Below are 16,736 nucleotides of genomic sequence, written 5' to 3'. Positions count from 1 at the left end.
TACATCCTTGAGGATTTCCTCATGGCCTGTGGACTTTCTGATATGGAGTCTGTGAGTAGGTCTCCCTGCTCTCCTCCTGCTCCATCTTCCAGGTCCCCAAGAGTGCACATCCTCTCAGAGCCCTCCTTGCTCTCTGCTCCCATGCAGGGGACACTCCTGACATTCCTGTGCTCAGGCTTCTCCCACTTCTGCCCACACCTTCACCTGAAACCACTCACCTGCTGCCCTTTACTCCAAGCCCTACAGCCCGGGGCAGCCTCTCTCTCCCACTATGACCGCTGCCCAGTCCCTGCAACCCCAGCCTCTGCCTGAACCTGGACAGAGCAGTCAGACTGATGGGGTTGCCTTACCTGTTCCCAGCCCTCCATGAGCTCCAAGGCCACTAGGCAGGTTGCTAAGTGTCCCTCCTCTGTTTCACCTCCTCCTCCGAACCCCATTAGCACTCGTCTCTGCTTTCTACAGGCAGTTGTGCACCTGCCTGTTTCTGTGTGTGTACATCAGACATGCATATATATCATTTGTGTGCATGTGTGTGTGTGCACAGCGTCATACACAAAGATCTCTGCTGGGAGCATTCCATGTCATCATTTTTGAGGCTCATCGTGCCCTCTCAGAGGGTGGCCAGAGCTATGCCACCAGACTGCAGAGCCTAAGTTGTGCAGCTGAGCTTCCTTATAGGACTCTTTCATCTTCCCTCTGCCTCTTTTTCATCATCTTCTCCCTCAGGTATAGCACTGAGCAATCTCCAGAATGCTCAGCATGGGACACACCATCCACCCCTCACAGGAGTCCATCCAGTAGGGACAGCAGAGCGCTTAAGCTGGTGGCCCTGGTCCTCCTGGCAGCACCAGGGAGGAAGGTGCCCCTTGCTTTCTACAGCCAACTTTCCCAGCCTCCACCTTCCCACACCTGCTTGTGCCAGGCTGCCCTAGGTTCTGTGGATGGCAAACAGCTGCCCACCGCTGCTCAGTCCCGGGATGGATTCTCGGGAGATGGTGCCACACTCATGAGTTAGAAAACACTGCATGACTTCAGCAACATTTCTAGTTGTTAGAATTGCAAGTTTGTAAAATCACAGGGAAGGGTAAATAAACATTCACTCTTCTTTTCTTAAGCCGTGGCTTCTTCCCATGCACTCTCCCTCCTTAATTGGGAGCAGAGTTCCTTAATGCCAAGTAGCCCAGGAGCCTCTAAAGCTCCTCGGTGTTGGGGACTTTGTCTTCCACATCTCTGAGTCCTCCCACCACAGAGCTCTGAGTAAATTGGATTTGGGACCTCATCTTTATTCCCAGTACTAAGGAGGGAAGAGACTAGGCTAGACCGTTCCCCATTTCTCCTCTCTGTCCCCTCAAGGTCTGTGAAGCTCTCTGACCCCATTTCCTTGGAAGATTGAGGCTGAATAATAATAAAAACCAACATCTGTGTCACAGCTTAAATTTTACAGAGCCTTTACTCTTCCATGGACTCAATTAATCCTTACAACCATATCAGTAGCTACTGCTGCTGCTGCTGCTGTAATTATTATGAACCCATTTCACAAGTGAGGAAACCGTGGCTCTGAGCAGCTAACCAGCCTAAGGCCTAACTTGGAAGCAGCAGAACCTTTAAAGCCAAGTCTACTGATTTCAAAACCTGCCTGCTATTATCTCAGGCCCCTTGATCAGCTATCTTGAAGCTGGACAGCATTGTGAGATCACAGAAGCTGGGAGAAGGTAAATTATGCTGTCCTTCCTTACCACCTGGGAGGACCAATGCCTTCCACAGCCAACTTCAGCTGGGCCCATTCAGTGCTTAAACTGTCTCATAGAACCCAGCAGGCCTTACCAGCCAGCGTCCTTCTGCTGCTTCTGCTCAGAAGCCCAGAAACCTCATAGTCAGCCCTATGATGCTAAAGATAGAGGACCTTCATGCTCAGAAAATGATATGTCCAAATCTCACCCACTCCAAAAAGTCAGAAGAAATTAACATAGCAAAGAGATACTATCCCCACTTAATAAAGCAAACCATTGCAAATTAGTTTTACATGGTGAGCTCTGTGAGGGCATTTTAGAGTGAATCGGCTTATACTAAGTGAATTATGCAGTTGTTTCCCCTTTAGAGATGGAGATGCATAGAGCTGCTCTCTGGTTTATTCCTGAACTTGTATTATACTCCAAGCTTCTTTCTTAGTCATTTTTTTTTAGAGACAGGGTTTCACTATATTGTCCAGGCTAGCCTTGAACTCCTGAGCTCAGGCAATTCTCCTGTCTCAGCCTCCGGTGTAGGCTGGGGCTCCAGGCACACACCGCCACACCTGACTTTAGTCATCTTTGAATCCCTCCACCTAGAACAATGCTCAGCCTATAGTAGGGGTAGGGAGAAAAGCTTTTCAAAATTACTTAAATTAATGAGTAAATAAATACACAGAAATGAGTAAATCATGAGTAGGTGAGTAAATGAATGGTGAATAAGCACACAAAAATGAAAGGGTAGAAGCATATTGGTAAAGGAGTCAGTGAATCAATGAACAGGACATTTCAAGACCTGTGTAAGGACAGTAGACTACTAATATGAAACTGGTCCACGACAATAGATTATTAATGTGAAACTGGTCCACTTCAGCTTCCTTCTTAGGTCACCTTTCATCACAACCTCTCACCTCCACAGTGGGGTGTGAGCTTTCCTTCCCTGGGGAGGGGACGGGTACTTGTTCTCTTTAGCGAGCACACACACAAACAAAAAGCTTGAAAACAAAACAGAGAGAGACTTTGCTAAGTTCCTTTAAGATTCAGAAGCTAAGCCTGGTGGACCAGATTGAAGAGTCTTTATATAGAGAAGAGCCAATCCCCTTTCCCCGTAGGACATAAGGCTTGTGCTGTGTTGAAAGGGAAAGAATGGCATAGGGTTCCTGGGGATGGAGAGGGGGGAAGGGACATAGCAACAGGACAAACCAAGTTGGAAATATTCCCTTCTCTGCTTTCTTACTTCAGGCTGTGCTGGGCCAGGCTGCGGCAGCAAATTGCCAAGGTCCTGGATGCACAAATTTGAGTTCCTGTCCTTCCCCATACAATGACATACAATTCTGGAGAGAAGCCAGTGAGGGGAACAGAAGACAGAAATCTTAGGCATGGAGAATCTTTCCTGAAAAAATTGAGTTCTACCTAAAGGGACTATTTAAGTTATTGGATTGGGCTAAGGCTTAAACCAGAGTGGACATTTATTTAATTTTTCCCTCCTTCTACCCAGTGGGTGGCAGCTGTTAAGGGATATTAAGTTAAATCGACAAAATAAAGAAACTACATTTTCCCTGCATAAATAAGTTCTGTGAGTAGAATTTCCAGCCCTGTTACAGGTGCTTCACTGTCCCTTTGTGTCTGGCCACTGATTTTCTCCTTCAGCTATGAGCCCAAGAACAAGAATGTGTGCCAAACCATCTTGGTTGACACAAGCTAAGATTGCTTGGGTGTAGTTTAAGTAAGGGGGCCATATACACTCATCCCATGGTATCCTCAGAGGATTGGTTCCAAGGCCACCCTCCCTCCCCTGCCTTGTGGATACCAAAATCTGAGGATGCTCAAGTCCCCGATATAAAATGACATATAAAGATGCTCAAGTCTCTGATATAAAATGGTATTTGAGGGCTGGGTGCAGTGGCTTATGTCTGTACTCCCAGCTCTTTGGGACGTGGAAGCGGGTGGATCACATGAGTTGGGGAATTCAAGACCAGCCTGGCCAACATGGTGAAACCCCGTCTCTACTAAAAATACAAAAACTAACCAGGTGTGGTGGCGCACATACCAGTAATCCCAGCTACGTGGGAGGCTGAGGTAGGAGAATCACTTGAACCTAGGAGGCAGAGGTTGCAGTGAGCCAAGATCGTGCCACTGCACTCCACCCTGGGCAATAAAGTGAGACTCTGTCTCTAATAAAATAAAATGGCATATGAGGATGCTCAAGTCCCTGATATAAAATGGCATAGTATTTGCACGCAGCTTATGCACATGCTCCTGTATCCTTTAATCTCTAGATTACTAACAATGCCTAATAATGTACTATGTAAATAGTTATTATACTATATTATCTTTTATTAGCATTATTTTTTGTTGTTGTATTTTTTTTTTAATTGTTTCCTTCTTCAAGTATTTTCCATCCAAGATTGGTTGAATCTGTAGATGTGGAACCCATGGATATAGAGGGCTGACTGTAATTTGTGGTGCAAACAAGGACACTTGAGAGTGAAAAGAGATGCCATTAATATTATTCTGAAACAGAAGACCTAAATTGGGACAGTCCCAAATAATCTAGGATATATGTCATCCAACTTCAAAGGAAGTCACAGGAAGGAGGTGGGAAATAAGGACTGTGACATCATCTTCTCCTGGGAGCCCAGCACTTAACCAGCCACAACTAGCAAAGAGACTCTGCAATAAAGAGCACAGTGTGAACTGGAATTCAGACAGTGGAAAGTTAGGACTAAATATACATATATGTGTTTGTGGAGGTACGCACACGCATGCACATGAACCAAGGGGTAGATCTGACATGACCACAATGAAAGAAATAACCAACAAGATGACAAGTTGACAGTGCCCTTCCATAGCCCCAGCGAAGCTTCTTGCATGTACGGAAGGGATTCAGAAGAATCTAAAGACTCTTTGTGAAATAGACCCCCAGCCCCCCACGCCTCCTCTGTGGCCAAAACCCCTGTAGATGTCCACAGGAGAGCCAGGCCCGCTCACTGACCTGATACTGCAGGAAGGTAGAGTGATTCGTGAACACTGGTGGAGGTGGATAGTTCAGGTTGAGCCAGAGTGGCTGGTTCAGGGTTGCTGAGGTCAAGGCTGTAGCAAAGTGTGGAGTGAAAACATTCCCTGTGTACTTCGGGTTGTTCTTATCAGCAACCGTCACAGTTGCGTTAACTGCGAGTCACAGGAGAGGTAAAGCGGGTCAGTAATGGAGGCAGGGAAAGGCCAGGACACCTTCAGCATCACAACTTCCCTAGGGATTCACAATCTCACAGGTCAGGTCCTTTAAGCTCCAAGAGGGTTCTTCAAAGTCCTAGTACATTTCCAACTATAGGTAAACATCATTAGTTCACACCTTGCCAATTTGGAAGGGATGAAAATCCCAGAAGGTCTGGCTTGGAGCTTTTCTTTCCATCATTCACTAGTAAAGAAGGCAGTTTAGCAAGGGAATACAATAAGCCAGATTGCTAGGGCTATATTTCACCTACTTACAAAATGAAATTCTTTCAACTGCTTTGGAAAAATCCAACTTTCTGTGAACCACTGCTATGCCATTGGAATTCATCCTTATCAAATGATTAAAGCAGCCCTCCCTAAGGACATACATTTGGCAACACTAAGAAACTTTCACAGGTTGTTGTATCTATATGGGAATTTTAAAAAAAAATTTTAAAACATTAAATAATTCAGCATGCAGTGAATCAAAATGGGTCTAAACGAACGAAGTTAGACTGAGTTGTTTCAGGATAAGAATCCTGGCTTCTTCCTTTCTACAAGATGTTGTGGGGGGTTATAAAACCAGAAATGGGTCCTCAGTTTCCCCCTTATTGGCATCCTTTTGGGAAAAGAGGTTTGACGAGAACACTTATAGGAAGAGAAAGCAGGAACATAATCTCAATGCAGAAATGATCTAAAGCAAGGATCTTTTGTTTTGGCTTGGGCAATTTGAGAGGATATAATACATGCTGGGTCAGGGCTATATTCAGAGGTGACCATTAATAATGCTGATGTGACTCTTGAAAGCCAACTACATTTCTCTAGCAACTGTATTCCCAACAAGGGATATAGGGAGAAAGTTACCGCCCCCATTTTATGGGTTTAAAACCTGACACCTCTAGAAAGGCCGTAAATTGCCTATAGATAAGACAGCCACTTGGTGACAGAGCCACCCTGAAGCCTGTGAGGGCCGCTGCAACCCCCCCTCCCCTCCAGTCCCTCCCTGGGTAGGTCAGCTCACGTTTCAGCTCTGGCCCATCCACTTCTACTTTGTTTCGAAGTCTCGGCTGCCCACTTGGGTTCTTGGTGGCCCCAAGGAACTCATAGAGCAAGTTCTTCTCGGCTGGACATGCAGGTTTCTTGGGCGGCAGGGTCAGTGATGCGGTGCCCACTGGGTCACAGCAACCCTCCTCACCACAGGTGTCCTTCTGGCTCTGGGGCCACTGACTGAGAAAGAGACTCTCTTGACCCTTTGTTGGCTCCTTGGTGCCAGGGCTCCATTCTATAGCAGGAGAGAAACTGAGTCAATGCCTCTGGAAGGCCAAGTGCTGTCTGCCAGAAGCACCTTTTTGTGCACTAAATGATGAATCCTCTGTAGCACACACCTGAGGCTTGGACCACTCTGGGGGACTCTGTTCCAGCCAAATACAATCCCAATCTCTCCCTGAAACCCTCCCTGGCCCCTGCCCATTCTGATCCCCTGATCTCATGCATCCATCAATCCATCCATCTGTTCATTCATCCACCCATCTGTCCATCATCTTTGCCTTTCTTCCTTCTATCCATCTACTTATTCATCCATCCATCTGTCCATCCATTTGACTGTCTATCCATCTTTATCTTCCTACCTTCCTTCCATCCATCCACTCCTTCATCCTTCCTTCTATCATTCCTTTATTTGAATTACTTTTCTTTTCTTTCCTCTCCTTCCTTACTTTTCCTCCTTCCTTCCACCCTTCCTTCTCTCCAACCATCCATAGTGCCAGGCTGAGAATACAAGGATGTTGTGGACACAGTTCCTGCTTTCAGTGAGCACATGGCTTAGTGAGGGAGTCACACATTCCCACAGAACATGTGGTCTGAGCCACACACTTTGGTCTCTCATCCTGAATTCTACTTTCATTTTATTACTCACAGGTGATTCAGCTCACTTCTCAGTGCCAGGCCTTGACCTGAGTGCTGGGGACACAGTTGTGAGTCAGAGCTAGACTGTGCCCTGCAGGAGCTCATAACAAGGAAAAAAAGAGAGACATTCCCAGAAATAGCCCCAGGACAAGGCAGATGAACACCACGAGGTGGCAGAGGGAAGAAATTGAGAACAGGGTGGCTGAGACTGCTTCTGTCTGAGAAGGTTCCTTCCAGAAGGAAGCAGGGTTGCAGCAAGGCCTTATATCCAGGGGTACTGGGGAGGAAGGCATGACAGGCATGGATAACTGTGGGCAAAGGCCTGGAAGCATCAAGGAGACATTGTGAGTCACTGGATATGGCTGGAGTGTGGAGCAGGGACACGATTGGTGGCAGACCCAGGTCTCTCACTAAGGAGACTGAGCATTTATTCTCCCAATGCAGACATACTTTGGGGACCATCACAGGATCCTCCACAGCAGTGGTGGGAAACCTGGCCACCCACTGGATGGCTATGCACTGCACTGTCCAACAGCAGGCACCGGGATCTCTCTGGATGCCAGAAAGGACCTGTGCCTCAGTGTTACCTGTTGATAATAATAGACCTGATCCCACCAGCTTTTGGCCCCCTAGCTCAGCGGCTTGGGGTCTGAGCTTGGGGGCGAAGGCTGTCTTCCTAGCACCATTCCAGCAAAGGAAAGAGCTGCTCTAGCCTAAGCCAATTTAGGAGGAAACAACATTTTAAGCAAAACATTCCTAGAGTCTTTTCCAGGAGTTCCTCCGGTTGCCGAATTCAGCCCCTAGCCAGTGAGCTGAAATAACGGTACCCACTAATAATAGCCCTTTCCCCAGAGACATACACACCTGCAGCTTCCCACTCATATTTACAGGTGCCTTAGACATCTACAAAGCTCCCTCTTCCAAGGTCTGGACCCACAGACACACACATTCCTATCTGTTGTTCCTTTGACTTAGTGACATGTACACAACTACACACATGACAGACACATGCACAAATGTGTACACAGACATGCTTAGATACACCACTCCTGCATTTTCTCTAAGAAATACACTCAAACCTTCAAAACTCCTTTTGGCACACTTTTGCCCACACATTCGTACACACAGACATGCGCAAGTGGTGGGTGGGGTGGGTGGGACAGACCTGCCTCCAGTCCAGCAGCCCCATCCAACAGGGAGGTATCTATGGGTCCCTCCTGGAGAATAGGTAGGAGGATGGTCTCCCCTCTGGGAAGAGCCCAACTATCTCTCTCCTACAGCTCCTCATCCTAAAGCCCTCTGGCTCCTAGAAACCTGTCCAGGACCCAGAGTTCAGCTTGTTATCCACAGCTCTGATTCCTTGTCCTTCCTGTGGTGCTCCAGGACACAGAATGTTCAGGATGACTTTGCTCTTATTTTCTCAGGTAGATGAATTTGGACCCTCCTGATACAGGTGTATCTCAGTTATCCATCCATGCTCATAGCCCAGAAGGAATTGTTCTTTTGGCTAACATGAGTATGATCACTCTCTTAGTGACTGCTAACGCTAGGCAATGGCCATGGCCATCAGCCTACCTTCTTGGAACCATATAGTCTGACTGGTTAGATTAGAACAACACACAGAATCCTGGGCATAAAGTAGGAGGAGAAGATTGGGAGGTGGCTGGCTTTCCTGGGAAGAATGTGAGCTCCTCAATAAAGTAAGTCCCAGGAAACAGATCCCAGAGTCAACAGTCTGCACTGTGTCTGGATAATTTACACATATCCCCCCTACCCCAGAGAGGGAGGACCAGGCCTCATGTCCAGAAAAGGTGCCTGCATGAGATAGATGTCAAACGACCCCAGCTACCAATCAAATTTCTCTTCTATACATCTTGGCATCCCCATGCTTCAGTTTTGCCCTGAACCCAGCTGGGGTAAACACTTCCTTCAATGTATTCTGGATACCCATTTGATTCCAAAGTTAAACCAGTTACTACATGGTGCCTATTTCTCTTCTCAAAGTATGTTGAGATCAGGGACTCTGGGTTTGCTTACAAAAGCTGTGCCCTGCACAGGGGCACCCAGCAAAAGAAGACTGTGGGGGTTGGAAACAGCCTGTCCCTCGGGGCTGTGCCCACCAGAGAGGCTGCTTTGTCTTGCTTTGCACAAAGATGCTTTACGTACATGCTGCAGCCCTGATTGGCTTTCTGGGAAGGACCTCCTCCTTGCAGGCCCACTCTACCCCAGTTCCAGCCCCACTCACCCATCAAGTGGTGCCTCTCCACAGCAGGGTCAGCCTTGGGCTTGGAACAGATCTTGGCAAACACTGGGAGCTGCCTCTTCTGAGCAGGGAGCTCACGGAGCTTGTCAGGGGGTGCAGGGGGAGGTGGGGGAGGCAGCAGCAGAAATGGGCTCAGCCCTGTGGGCTCCTTGGGTTCAGGGCCACCGAACAGGTTGTCCTGTAGGAAGTCCTTAGTGACTCTTGTCTCGTTCAGCACCCTCTTGTCGGGGGCCTTGGATGTCTCAATGGACTTCAGTGGGAACTGGGACAGAAGCTTGCTGACCTCCAAGTTGGAGTCACCCAGGATGTGGCCCCTGTCCTCTGTCCCCTTGCTGCTCTTGACCTTGGCGGCACGCAGAATGTCTGTGACAGTAGACGTGGCAGAATCGCAATCCTGCCTGCTGCTGATAACGGGCATGGCCACCTTCTGCTTCAGAAGCTTGTCTCCGACAATCATGGAGGCTCTGGGGCGCTCATTATTGCCTGCCGCTAGAGGAGGGGCAAGAATGCAGGAAGCCAGCTCTCTGGTGCCCTCAGGAGAGCTGCCTGGTGCCTCCAGCTCCCCAGAACTCTCTTCGACCAGGATCGAGTGCTCTTTAGTGAGGCTCAGGAACTCCTGTTCCACCAATAAGGAGATCTCATCTTTGCCACTGCTGAGCTCCAGAGCTCTGGAAATGGGTCAGAGAGACAGACGGTGTTAGTGCCAGCTCACCAAGGCATGGCTCTGCAGAAGGACATAGGCCCCAGAAGATGGAGATGGATGCATAACATGACAGAAACACACTTCCAGGTAAGAGAACCCAGTGGACACAGTGGACCCCCAGAGGGTCCTATACCACAGTGGTGGGATGCAGTACTGAGATCATGGTTTTGAAAAATGGGGAAACCTGGATCCTCTCCCAACAACCTTGCTGAGTGAGCTGGGGCAAGTCACAGCCTCACTGAGCCTTAATTTTAGTCCATTCCTCCATGTTCTTCATGCTCAGGACCTGAAGCAATGAAAGACCAGAGAAGGGGTTCACTGGGGAATTATACCCAGCAGCAAAGGTGTCAGGAGCAAGCCAACAGCTCTAAGTGCAGAGTCTAGGGTGCTGGGGCTGAGCCCTGGGAAGCCCCCAGGAGCGTAGCGCAACCCCCATCACCTCACTGCAGAATGGTGGAGTGGACAGCCTGAGCTTACACCCTGATCCAGTCACTTCCCATCGGTATGACCCTGGGGAGATTGTTCAGCATCTTGGTATTCTGTCTCCTCCTCTCATTACTAGGAGTATCACAGAGGTGCAAAGCACTTTGAATGGTGTCTGGCATAGAGTAAGGGCGATTCAAAGGTCAGCTGTCATGTTTACACCACTGTCAGCCTTGGTTGGTCCCCGCCCCTGGATCTCATATAGTAGTCTCTTGGATACTCATGTTCACTCTGGCATGGCCTCTGACCCAATCACAGCCTGTAGACTGGGTCTCACTTCATGGGCAGCACCAGCAGTTGGGAGATCCCTGCACTGATCCACTGGAGTCTTCCTGAAACTAAATATTGGCCTCAACCTGCACCCTGGACCCTGGGTCCTCCGCTGCACCCTTGCTGGTCAGCATCTGTCTGGTGCTGTCATAGCACCTGATGGTCTCTTGGATTCTAGGCTCCTCATTGCCACTTCTCTCCAGGGGCAGAAAGGATTGCAATCCTACTGGCCTGGCTGGTGGCCCTGCCCAACTCACCAGCATCCTTGGCAAGCAGGCACCTTCCTTCCTAGTGCTCCCAGGAGGACAAGAACCACCAACCTAGAACCATCTGCTGTCCCTACTCAAGGGGCTCCTATGAGAGGTGGATGATGTGGCCCACACCAAGTATTCTGGAAATGGCTCAGCCTTCTATCATGGGAGCGCTGAAGGAGAAGACGATGAAGAAGACCCAAGGGAAAAAAATCGAGGAGCCCCATAGGGGAGCTCAGCTGCTGTGGCTTAGGCTTTGCAGTCTGGAGGCCCAGCACATGATCCAGCTCTGGCCAGCCTCTCAGAGGGCATGATGAGTCTCCAAAACGGTGACCATGGAATGCTTCCAGCAGGGTCCATGCCTTCCTGATAATGCTCATTGTGTACAAGCGCACACACACACAGACACGAATAGAAACAGGCAGGCACACAATTCACATGTCACCAAACACAGACCCAGGGGAGTAGTCACTGCATTTAACAGTCAATCAGAGTGGACACAGTCTACAGTCTTAGAGGTTTCCTCCTGTGCCAGACAGGAAACCTTTAGTTGCTGAGTCCTGATGAGTCCTGAGGCAAAGACTTGGTGGTCCACGGTGCTTGGGGAGCTTGGGGAAGAGCTATGTACTAAAGACATGGGAATGTACCAATAGTCCAGCAGCCAAGACAGTCATACTTCTTGAACATTAGCCTCTCTACCCCTACAGGGAACCTTACCAAGCTTGGAGGCAGAGAGTAATACCTGCAAAAAGCAGACTCCAGACAAACAAACCTGGGTTCGAATCCAGGCACCACTGCTCTTTTCATGTCAGACCCTGGAACCTCAGTGTCTTCCCCTGTAAAACGGGTGTGACACCTAACATCACCTGCCTCATGGGATGGTTGGGAGCATTCAGTGAGATCACTGGTATGTGAGCTCAGCACAGTGCCGTGCACAGGAAACATTCAGTCAGTGTCGGCTGTGAGCATTAGCTAGTGTGAGCTGGTCCTGGCCAGCTCCTGGAGGGCCACTGGAGCTGTGTGTGCAGTAATGTCACTCTCTATTATTTTTTCTTTCCTCCACTCTCTCTTCTATCCCCTTTCCCTGACTTGTCACCTATTCCCTTCCTTTACCTCCTTCCCATGTCTAGACTTAGGCCTATAAATAGGCCTCACTTTCCCGGCTGTGTCCCCCTGAGAACAATCAGAATAAAGGGGCTGCCAATCCGAGGTCTCAAGTTTTAGATCCCCCTCCTCTTCCTCCTCTTCACCATCCGCCTCAAAAGGAACAGGTGAGTCTCAAGTCACAGAAGTCAGACATTTGAAGGACTAGTTTTTGACTCCCCTTCCCAAATACTTTGTAAAGCAAGCCATACATCAATAGCTTCACTGAATTAGAAAGACACAGTACAATTATGTTAATTTTTTAAAATTGTGATAATGGTATTGTGGTTACACCTAACAACAACAAAGAGTCCTTATCTCTTAGAAATACATACTATTTACAGCGAAAATGATGCCTGGGACTGCCTTTAAAATTAATCCAGCAGAAGGAGGAAAAAGTAATAGATGAAACAAGATTGGCCATATGTTGCTCATTGCTAAAGCCGGGTAATGGTTACATAGGGTTGTAACACACTAGTCATTCTATTTGTCTGTATTTGCTTTCTGCTTTATTGTATACAAATATTACACATACATACTCAAAGTAGCTTCTAGAAGCCCCACAGGGCCCTGAGATCCCTGTACCAAAAAACACCCCATGATAGTCCCTTCTCAGCACCTGGGAGATCACTCCTGCCCTCCCCAACCTGAAGCCAGGCTAGCAGACAGGAACTAGCAGGGGCTGAGTGTGAATCCCTGCTCTGCTTCTCAAGAGCTGCCTTCTACACCTTGTATTCCTCATCTGTCAAGGTTAGACTGTGAGCATTCTATAAGTTGTACGAAACACTTAGCACAAGCCAGGTACATAGTGGGCCCTCGAGAAATGCTCACAGCATAATTATTATAATGTAATTATCAATGTTTAGATCTTAGTTATGAGGCATCCATATGTGCCTCTGCACAACTTCTCCTCATAGGCATCCAGAGCAACGAAGAAAGCATCTTCCTCATTCGTTCCCACACTGCAGCCTTTGTGGTGTTTAAGGAAACATTCATGTTCCCCCCTCCAACCGCAGCTGCAACCACCTTCTTCTCTCCATTCTGAACTCACAGTGGCTTTCAAGGGATATGGCTTCCAGACCTGACCCCTCCAGGCCATTCTCCTTTACATACCGCAGGAACCAATGAGACTTTTAGAAAGCTGGCATTGGTGTGCCGAGAACATAGGGGCCCACCCTGGCTGTAAGCCCTGCCAGGTGCCCTTGAAAGGTTGCTGTAAGATACCCATTCTCTTGCCAACCTCTACAAATTCATATTTCCCTTGCATTTGTTGTGAGCCTACTATGGGCCAGACAGGAAGCCAGTCATCCACATATGTGTTCATATTTAATCCTCCCCACATGCCTGGGCAGTAGCCAGAATCATCCCCACTTTACAGATGGGAAGAATGACCCTGAAAGGCTAAGGGCCTTGCCACTCAGAGGCAAGAAACTGATGTAGGGACTTGGCTGGGTCCAGCTGCCTCCACTAATTCCTCCCTACCCCTAGCCTGGGCTTCCTTTCAGGAGATTGTTATCCAACAAGGTCTCCCTGATCCCTGGCCAGGCTTTCTTCCCCAATCTGAATGGAATCAGGAATATTGCTGGTTTCGTCCCATCACTCCAGCCTGTGGAGGATCATCACAGTGAATCTTGCGCCTGTCATCCGTGGCATTAGCTGTCCCTGACAGCTCCATGTCAGCTGCATGTCTGATGAGCACATCTTCTGAGTCTTCCGCCAATTTACAAATAGAAATGTTGAACAGGAGACAGTCTGGGGCAGAGCCTCAGGGACACTACCGGAGAGTCTCCTCCCAGTCTGACAGTAATCCTGGATCAACATTTTGGGGGAATAAATCAAGCCCATCACTGTCATACCATCTCCATTCCCTCCCAAGAGCCTTTATCAAACCCTTCGCTGCCATCGAGATTCGCCATATAGTTAAAAGTCCCTGATTCAGAGTCTCCTCCCACCACGCCCCTCCACTTCAAGAAAACAAGATCTGCTTGTTCTTATTTATTCTAGAAAACTGCGCGCCTGCAGAGCTAGGACATTCTCAGAACTCAGATCAAACTATTCCCCTGCTGAAAATCCTCCTGTGGATTCTCATTACACACAGGATAAAATACAAACTCCTTTATGATGCCCAGAGCACTACACAAATTGGCCACATCTCCTCCCTCTTCCAGCCATGTTGGGCTTTTATCTACCCCTTGAAATACTAAGTTCAGTCCAGCCCGAGGGCCTTTGCACTTCCTTTGGAATGCTTCTCCCTGCAACTCCCAAGTGTCCCTTGACTAGCTCCTCCTCATCATTCAGGCCTCAGTTCCAGTGTCACAGTCTCAAAACAGCCAGTAGACTGTTATTTGAAAGGGTCCCTCCCCAGCCTCACTCCATCGATGTTTATTTTCTTCACAGCATTGATTACCATCATCTATTTTAATAGTATCCTTTTTGTGTCTTTACTCCACAAGGGCAGGGACTTTATCTTGTTCACCACAGAGGCCTCCAAACCTAGAATAGTGTTTGGTACATAACTCCAGCTCAGTCGGGATTTGAACAAAGGACTGAACTAGCTCACTTGCCTTTACCCATGCCAAGACCTCTAAGAGCTGATTGTCACCTGTCTGACTTTGGTTCCATTTGCTGGCCTTTCATCTCACATCCCATCTCTGGCCTGGCATCCCTATGAACTGATCAGATGGCACTAACCATCCTGTTTGACCTGGTCCTAAGACCTCCCAAACTCCGCAAGGCGGTCCCATGGCAGACCCCACACAGAACCCGCATTGACCTTGAGTAATCACCTTGGGGTTCACAGAAAGATTTTGTGGGCACCCCACCGCTTTGCTGGGTTCACGGTTAGACCTGCTCACCCCCATTCCCTGCAATCTACCTTTTTTCCCCCAAGTTTTGCTAGTCCTGGCATCTCTCCCGTGCTGTTTGCTTTCTCTTTGGGGTTGGTAAAAGCCACCGAATCTATCACAGACACTATCACAGTGAATCATTCAGGTAGGTTAACCCAGCTCCTGGGCTCCTGACAAAGAAAACAAGTCAGAATCAGTTCTGCGGCTCCAGCTCCACGTGGTGCCACCTCTGCTTTGCCCACCTCCAGAAATGATAGTTGCCCAATGGTAGCTCCATATTCGGATGCTGTGCATTATTTCTGCATTTGCAGTGTACAGAGTCATACAGAAATAAAGGCTATTGACTGGCTGGCACCCCTTCCCAGAATAATGACTAAGCAAGCATGCTGTTAGCTCCTCAACAGCAGTTCTGTGTACATGATAACACAGAGCAAAGATGAAAACTGCTATTCATCTAAGCCAAACAACAGAAAAATGCAAGTAGAAAATTGTTACTGCTGGAGGAGGATACCAAAACAAATATTTTCTTCCAGCTATGAAATTTTAGACCAATGACAAACACAGTACCCAAGGCAACCTGACTGATTAGAGTGGAGGACTCTGGGGTCAGGCACAGACCTGGGCTTGAATTGTGGTCCATCTGCAGACTAACCTCATGGCTTTGGGTGAGTTTCTGCCATTATGTGTCTATGTGGGTGGAGCAGCACAGCATACTAGTTAAGAGGTCAGTCCCTGGAGGGAAGTGGAAACTAGATTCAAATCCCCACCGTTTAATGGGGGTGGGGGGGAGGGCTGTCCTAAAGGAAGCTACCTAATATGTCAAAGCCTCAAGTCCTATTTCACAAAATAATAAGAAGGGTTAATTATTTATTTAGTAGTAACTAACAAGCCAGGCACTGTGCTAAGCACTTTACAAGAAAAACTCTCATTTTATTCCCCCCAACAGCCCCAGTGGGGTAATGAGGTAGACTAATTATAGTAATGGCCCCCATTTTATCACAACCTCCTGTATGCTTACTCTTTGGTAGTTCCCTCTCATCCTAATTTGTAAGACATAGATACCTGAAAAGTGTTTGGGAATTAGGGCTTAGATTCTTATTTCTCTTGGGACTTGCAACCTCCATGTGAATGAGCCCAGGCTAACACATCACACAGAGCAAAACTCCAAGTTGCATCAGCCAACCCAGACCTAACTAAGTGCAGATGCATGAGTGAGCATGAGCCAAGTTCAGCCAAGCCCAGCCCACAGCGGAAGAACCCCCCAGCTGAACCCAACCCAAATTGCCAAACTATAGAAATGAGAGCTAAATAAGTAATAGTTTTCAACCACTGAGCTTTGGGGTGGTTTGTTATATATCAAAAGCTTCCTGTCACAGATAGGTACAGTCATCTCAATTTTCAAAATGAAGAAGCCAAGGGACAGAGAAGTTAAGTAATTTTCCTGTGGTCACAGACTTACTAAGGGACAAAGCCAGTGGTCTGAGGCAATCTTGCTCTGATGCTGCTCTCTTAACCACTAGCTATGTTGCTCTGAAAACCAACAGTGAAATGCTGTGTGTGAGAATACTAGTAATAGGTACCTAAATTAGGAGAGCAGAATAGGCTTCTTTGCACATTTGTCTTTTAAGTTGCGTCCTAAAGGAGAATAAGGACTTAGCCAGATAACGAATGCAAAGAAGAGCTTGTCAGACACAGGGAACAGCATGTGCAAAGACCATAAGGAGGGAAAGAGCTTGGTGCATCGTTGGGAATGATGTTCAAGTGGGTGGGGCACATGAATGGAGGTGGAGGGGAGAAGTTAGAGGCAAAGCAGGAGTTAGAATCTGCCAGGCCTTGGAGGTGATGCTAAGGAATTTTGTTCTAAAGGTACAGGGAAACCACTGGAGAGATTTAGGCAGGGAGATGTCAGGCTCTGGTTTCCATGGGTGAGAG

At 47.9% G+C, this 16,736-nt stretch overlaps 1 protein-coding gene across 1 annotated transcript in view; it reads right to left on the bottom strand.

Annotated features, from left to right (window-relative positions):
* Positions 1–16,736, bottom strand: part of CUNH1orf94 (chromosome unknown C1orf94 homolog) — a 43,107-nt gene that overhangs the window by 12,426 nt on the left and 13,945 nt on the right. The window contains exons 2-4 of the mRNA XM_017884564.1: positions 9,091–9,776; positions 5,962–6,222; positions 4,723–4,898 (exon numbers count right to left, since the gene is read on the bottom strand). Coding sequence (XP_017740053.1) covers positions 4,723–4,898; positions 5,962–6,222; positions 9,091–9,776 — 1,123 coding nt within the window. The remainder of the gene's footprint in view (positions 1–4,722; positions 4,899–5,961; positions 6,223–9,090; positions 9,777–16,736) is intronic.

This window comes from Rhinopithecus bieti, unplaced genomic scaffold (genome assembly GCF_001698545.2).
Source record: "Rhinopithecus bieti isolate Rb0 unplaced genomic scaffold, ASM169854v2 scaffold_13029, whole genome shotgun sequence".
NCBI lineage: Eukaryota > Metazoa > Chordata > Mammalia > Primates > Cercopithecidae > Rhinopithecus > Rhinopithecus bieti.
Note: the sequence above shows the minus strand (reverse complement) of the source record. Positions and strands in the feature narration are given on the sequence as shown.